At 35.8% G+C, this 6,956-nt stretch overlaps 1 protein-coding gene across 2 annotated transcripts in view; it reads right to left on the bottom strand.

Annotated features, from left to right (window-relative positions):
- Positions 1 to 6,956, bottom strand: part of Cdc14a (cell division cycle 14A) — a 152,396-nt gene continuing 145,440 nt past the window's right edge. For both annotated transcript variants that reach the window (XR_016535909.1, XM_090334273.1), the window contains exon 16: positions 1 to 2,104. Coding sequence is in view for 1 of the 2 variants with exons in the window: in XM_090334273.1 (XP_090190399.1) it covers positions 2,075 to 2,104 (30 nt within the window). In the remaining variant the exon portion in view is untranslated. The remainder of the gene's footprint in view (positions 2,105 to 6,956) is intronic.

The raw sequence follows: 6,956 nt of genomic DNA, 5'->3' as shown, positions 1-6,956 counted from the left end.
TAAATTGCATAAAACTTTTATTATTTATTAGCAGTGTATCACCTACACTTTAAAATAGAACAAAATCTCTTTTGGAAGATAAACTATTCACAACAAAATACATGTCAAACAATTTTTATTAATGGAGTAGAATGACTTTGCTATATACTTTCTGTGGTGTATACCTCCCTTTCTTGTGTCTATGTATGCACACGTGTATAAATAATTTTAAGACATACACATGTAGATACATATGGCAAACACATAATTATGGAAAATTTACAGTAGTCGACTTCACAATCATTTCAATAGCTGCACACAAATTAGTGTTCACAGAGTGAAAACAATACACTTCCCTTTCCCCTGCTTTTTAAATGTCATCTGGATTACTTTTCAATCATAATTTTAAAAATACTATCATCTTCCTATACAGCTAATCAATCACTTTTTACATTAACTCATAATAAAATACGTTACTTTTTCAGCTTTAGAAAAAGATATACAATTTAATTCCTCTTATTTTAACTTTCAATTCCTAAAGCATAAAAAATCCATTTTTTCCATCCATGGAGTGCAATTATTTGGTACTGCAGTGACTAAAAAATATGATAACAAACCTGAGTCAAACATTCATCAGATGCCTTTTTGAAAGATGTAAAAAAAATCAAAACAGAGAAAATGCCTTGCTGTGAAGCAGGATCTCGTCACCTCTTCCTGATTAATACAATAAAGTATTCCTATTAGATACAAAAAGCACTTCAGTTGAATCCATGTCACTTGTCATGTCAATGTTGCCCATTAAGAAAAAATAAAATAAAAAGTCTGGCAGAAAAGGAGAACCTGAGGCCCTCTATCTCTCAGGCAACTGAAATTGCTTACAGGCTCTGAAGCATGAATGTAAAAATTACTTATACACAGGGCAGCAAGTCCCCTTGGGCTCCTTCCATTTTCGCGCTAGGTTCATATACACCAACGGGGCTGCACTCACTCTGTTCAAAAAAAAAATCTCCTTTCATATGGAGAATTACTTAGCAGCATCTTCTCCCCTTTTTTTCTTTATTGATTTAAAAGTGGAGTCAGACCACATGGCATTACAGAACTACCAGCAGCTGTACCCAAAGCAGAACAGTCTAATTCACTTAATCACTTTTGAAGTGTTCTTTTTTCTTTTGGGTAGGGGACGATTGGGCGGTGGGGAGACATTAGAATAATTATTGTACATTTCCGAACAAAGCTCTTGGAAATTTCAAACATGAATTTAAACATACATAACCCTCCTCTGCATATGTAGAGAATAATATAGTAAGAAAAGTAAATGGTTTAAGGCATTAAAGAAGAAGAAAAGCACTCTTGGGAAAAGTGCAAAGAAATAAAAGCATTGGAATGTTCAGTCCTTTCATAGAGAAAAATCCTGCTTTCGGGAGAAACATCCAGTGAAGCTGGTTTGTAACCAGACAGCCTCCTAGGAAACAAGGCTAATTTAAATGGCTCCAGAATGAAACCAAAAGCAACCAGTTTTGTCTTAAATAAGCCCTATCCAAAAGATTCTTCTCTTGGTACACAGAAACTTGACTTCTTTAAATCAAACTTTCTCACTTACTTTAGCTTCATGAGGAGGAATTCATTGTAGACAAAACCATACTAAAACTAAGTTTTAAAATACAAATTTTTGGTAGCAAACAGCAGGAAAATCTAAATCAAAATATAGTCTAGTTTTTTATACATCATTTTAGATATTTATAAATTTATCAAAATAGACTCTTAAGGTTCACAATACATACATAATATAACACTGTACATATAACAAATGTATTACTGAAATACATTAGAAATAACCTTTCAAAATACCAAATTCAACATTAAAACTGTCTTTTTTTTAGAAAAAAATGGGTTGAAATCTCCATAAACAGGTTCAGTGCATTTATAGTAGTCATTTAGCCAGATTTTTGGCTTCAAGTCTCTCGAAGGTATTATCTTAGTGCTTTCTCTAATGTAAGGTAAGAGGCAGGAATCCACGCAGTAAGTAGGTATTTCCGTCCATACTGCCCATCCAGTTTTCTAAGCACGGTGCTGCTTTCACTGCAGTGGTAAGGCCTTAGTATTGAACATATTCAGACTGAAGGGACTGTGTGGGGAGAGACATAAGCCAAGATTAAATTCCATCCCAAGCCAAACAGCAACCTTCTTCAATACAAGACAGCAAAAGAGATGTGTGAAATTAAGGGGGAGGAGGGCTTGGGGAATACAGAAATGGAGAGAAACAAATAATAAAGGAAAAGAAACATTTGCAAGAGAGATGTGATGTGACTACTCAGGAGGCTGAGAGCTGAGAACCATAGTTCAAAGGCAACCCAGGCCAAAAAGGTCTGTGAGATTCTTAGCTCCAAATAACCGGCACAAAAGACAAAAGTGGAGGCATGGCTCAAGTGGTAGGGCACCAACCTTGAGCAAAAAGAGCCAAGCAAGAAATGGGGACCATGTCATGAGAAAGAGCATCAATGTTTGTGAAGTACACTTTTTATCTGGTGAATATAATGTAACCCTTCTATTAATCACAATAAAAAAAAGAGCCATGCAAAGCTCTTAATTTAAGCTCTACTATTGGCACAAAGAAAGAGGACAAGGTTTATTAACTTATTAATAGTATTACTGAAAATAAAAGAAGTAGCCTTAAATGACATTCTTTTTTGTCAGTCCTAGGGCTTGAAATCAGGGTCTGGCTACTGCCTTAAGCTTCTTTTGCTCAAAGCTAGTACTCTAACACACGAGCCATAGCACTACTTCTGGCTTTCTGTTTATGTGGCACTGAGGAATCAAATTTTTTCATGCACGCTAGGCAAACACTCTACCACTAGGCCATATCACTAGCCCTCAAGTTTCATTCTTAAGCTACTCAAACTATTAAATGTTATTGTAACTAATCGAATATAGTTAGAATAACATTTGAGAGGGCATATACTTTTTACTTAATACCTACTAATGGCATAATAACAATGCTTCAAGTGTAGTAAAATTAACATCCATCCAAATGCATTCCCTCAAATCTTTTCCATTAAGGGAACAAAAATATATTAAAAGCTTGATCTTAAGACCTAAGAGCATTGGTGCAGTAGTCTCAGGGTGAAAACTACATAAAGAATGGCACAGTCCTCCTACACTATGTTAACATATAAAAAGGGATTTGAATTGGATCTGTAATCAGAATGCACAGAGACTAAACCAGGAAAAGAGAAGACCTAAGACAGCATTTACTGACTCATTATTTTTAAGCAGCTCATGGTGGTTAGGTAGAAGAACATAAATTAAGTTCCAAATATTGTACCATTCTAAACCAAGGCCTTAAAACAACAGATTTCCTCCTCCTCCTCCTTCTCCTTTTTACCAAATACCCTTTTCTCTCACCCAATCATTTTCAAATTGATCTATAGCATTTTTAACAGATCTTTATTAATTCTGAGACATTCCCTCCTCCATTTTGGTTATGATATAGGTGTCAGTACAAAACAATATATCCATTACGCTAAGAATTTATAAAAGGGATTCCAATTATCTAAGTGTCAGCAAATCTTATATCATCAATAACTGTTTACTACATCCTATTAACACAGGAGCCAAAGAGTTACAGTTTCTGACCTCAAAGGGAAAAAGACTCAACAGTCACAACCCCATAGGGTAAAAAGACAGACATAGTGGGACCGCGCTCACTATATTCTGCATAGGGTAAGATTAATATTGTATAACAGCCGATTAATTCAGAGAGGGATAGTACAGGAAAAAGGGACCATTCTCCAGTCCGTAGGCTTCAAGGAAGAAGTTAAAGAAAAAAGAGATTTTCTTGACACTAGATGTGCTAAGGGTTCGAAATGACCAAGAATTCAAGCACTATAATGTAAATATACCTGAGCCCACAGAGAGCCCAAAAAAGCTAAGCTATTACAGAAGTAGGTAAGTCCCTTGAAGCCCAAAGCATTTATTTTACATTTGCTTTTTGTTAAGTCCTGGAGCTTGAACTCAGGACCTTGGCATTGTCCCTGAGCTTCTTTGGCTCAAAGCTAGCCCTCTACTATTTGAGCCACAGCTATATTTCTGGTTTTGTAGTAGTTTATTATTTCTGAGTAGCTTACTGGAGATAAGAGCCCCACAGACTTCTGCCAGGCACCCCTGGCTCGCACCTACTGTAATCCTAGCTACTCAGGACACTGAGATCTGAGGATCACGGTTTGAAGCCAGCCCAGGAAGAAACGTCTTATCTTCAAAAAAGTGGTGCTGTGGTTCAAAGTGATAGGGCACCAGCCAACAGTGCCTATGCCCTGAGTTCAAGCCCACAAACATAAAAAGAAAAGAGTCTTACAGACTTTTCTACCCGGGCTGGCTTTGAATCAGGATTCTCAGTCTCTTGAGTAGCTAGGATTACAGACTTGAGCCAGCAGTGCCCAGCTCAGAGCATTTTTCAAGTTATTTCTTCTTCCCCCCGCCATCCCTGTTTCTGAAGTCTGACAAGGCAGAGGCATGTGAGACTTTCCAAAGACAAGAAAGCCACATAGGTATGCTATAGATTAGCCAGTGCTTGGGGGTCGGGGGAATATTTATCCTATCAAAAGAAATTAGACTGTTCCTTAAATTGTTTATAAATGTAGAACAAAGTTACTTTTCCAAGAATCTCTTAAAACCTTAGGGTTCCATCAATTCCCAGGGAGCAGAGAATATAGCAAACTGCATTAGACAAGTGGCTTTTGTTTCACATTTCTGCTAGGGAACTAGTATATGAGGATAAATGTATGTGTGTGTTTGTATTTGAAAAACAGTATCAGACATACAATTGATTTTATTAAAAGAAAACTACTTGGCAGCTCTTCTACACTGAGATAGATATTTATGGAGTCATTGCTATATGTCAAACACAGTTCCAAACCTCTTACATGTAGTCATCATTAAATATTCCATCCAAGCCATTTCACAGATGAAGAAGATGAGGTATAGAGCATGGCAAATTACACAACTAGGAAATACTAGAGTCAGGGTTCGAAGCCTATGAATCTGGCTCTAAAATGCTAACCCTTGCAACATTGCAAATCACCTTCCAACATTTGTCCTGCAACAATCACACATTTCAATCCAACAATCCCTCCTAGCCTAACAAAAATGTCAGACAAACTCTGTCAGACAGGTACAATCCCAAGAGAACAACAACAAAAAAGATTCAATTACAGAAAGATATAACACTTATTACCTGATAAGAGATCACACATTCAAACTCTTCCATCTAGACTAAATCAAAAAGGGCTTTCAGAAAGATTCTAAATTAAAAAGAAATTTTCTTTCTAAAGACAACCATACTTGAATATTATTAAAGTTTTAATTCCACTGGGCCAGTTTTTGTTGCTCTTACCATACTGATTGATACTAATGTGTCTAATATACAAAGAAAAATGGCAATGACATTGGAAATGGCCACCTGGCTTGGGATTATGAAACTTAGCACTTGTTTATATAATTAAAAGATTATAATTTTTCATGTAAAATACTAAATTCGTTTGGTCAGTAAGTTTCACAGAGTTATAATGAGTTAAGACTCAATGAAGACTCTTGTAATTATATAGAATGATTACAATATGAAGGCTACAAGAGTAATAGCAATATTCAACCTAGAAAATGGGATAAAATTTCCTTGATACTTGAGGCCTCAAAAAAATTATGTCAAAATAGAAGCTTCCATCAAGAAGTCTCTTTCTGTGAATGCTGTAAGATCTGACATGATGTCGAATGTTAGGTAAGTAGATCAAGACAATTTGTACTGTGCTGCAAATTCTCCACTTAATCTGTTTTGGATAGATGTAAGTATTGGCTTTGAAATTTTGGCTTTTTGAGAGATGTTTCTTTTATCAAACAGCTCAGTTACCTAAGCATGGTGGTAAACCTTGTAATCACTATAAGCATAGATACTGTACTGATAGTTAATAAATAGAACAGTAAGTTGGTTCAGTTAAGGTAAATTGTGAAGGATAAAGAAAAGATAATCATCTTTATCAGAAAATAAATAAAATGCCAGCCACCAGTGGCTCACATCTACAATCCTACCTACTTAGGAGTCTGAGACCTGTGGATGGCAGTTCAAAACCAGCCCAGGCAGGAAGTCTAGGAGACTCTTACATCCACTTAACCAGCAAAAGGCCAAAAGCAGAGCTGCGGCTCAAGTGGCAGAGTGCTAATGGGTACCAAGACATGTGAAAGGGTATCAATGTATGTGAATTAATGCACCTTCTATCTGGCAAATATCATGTAACCCTTTTATTAATTACAATAAAAAAATAAAATAATAAAAAAACAAAAAAAAAGCTCAGATACAGCATCTAGGCCCTGAGTTCATACCTCAAGACTGGCACATAAAAAAGCAAATGAATGAATGTTCATGAACTAATGTTGAAGTCATGTGAAAGAGAGACAGGATCCTCTTAGGTCAAAATCCTGCCTCAAAATCCTCATGGACTTTTGTCACACTGATTGCTTTTTTTTTTCCTTGCTACAGTTCCCTATTTTTTTCAAGTTCCTTAAAAAAGAAAAAATAGTTTACTGGCTATCCTTGGTGTGAATTTTAATTATAGAGACAAGCACACTTAAACAAAAAGATTGTTCTAATGTGATAATTAAAGGCAAAAATACATTTTAGTGATAGGGGAATTTACATACAGCCCTATTGTATGAAGATTTAATGAACAAATATGACACTGGGGAAAAGGTGATTTACCTATATCTGCCTCTGTACTGCTGGGTCTCTTTATGAGTTCCCAGTTCTGTATTATTGCTTAAGAATTAATATGCAAAATGTATGTGTTGATAAATATTTCTGCAAATGTGGTTTCTCAACACTTAAACTATTTCCTTCTGCTTATATAAGGTATACTTCTCCAATAACACTGGAGGAAACATAGCTGTATGAGACTTTTAAGGACATCATGTGACCCCAAACAGAAGTTCTA

This window comes from Megascapheus bottae, chromosome 6, assembly GCF_031878675.1.
Source record: "Megascapheus bottae isolate mThoBot1 chromosome 6, mThoBot2.hap1, whole genome shotgun sequence".
Lineage (NCBI taxonomy): Eukaryota > Metazoa > Chordata > Mammalia > Rodentia > Geomyidae > Megascapheus > Megascapheus bottae.
Note: the sequence above shows the minus strand (reverse complement) of the source record. Positions and strands in the feature narration are given on the sequence as shown.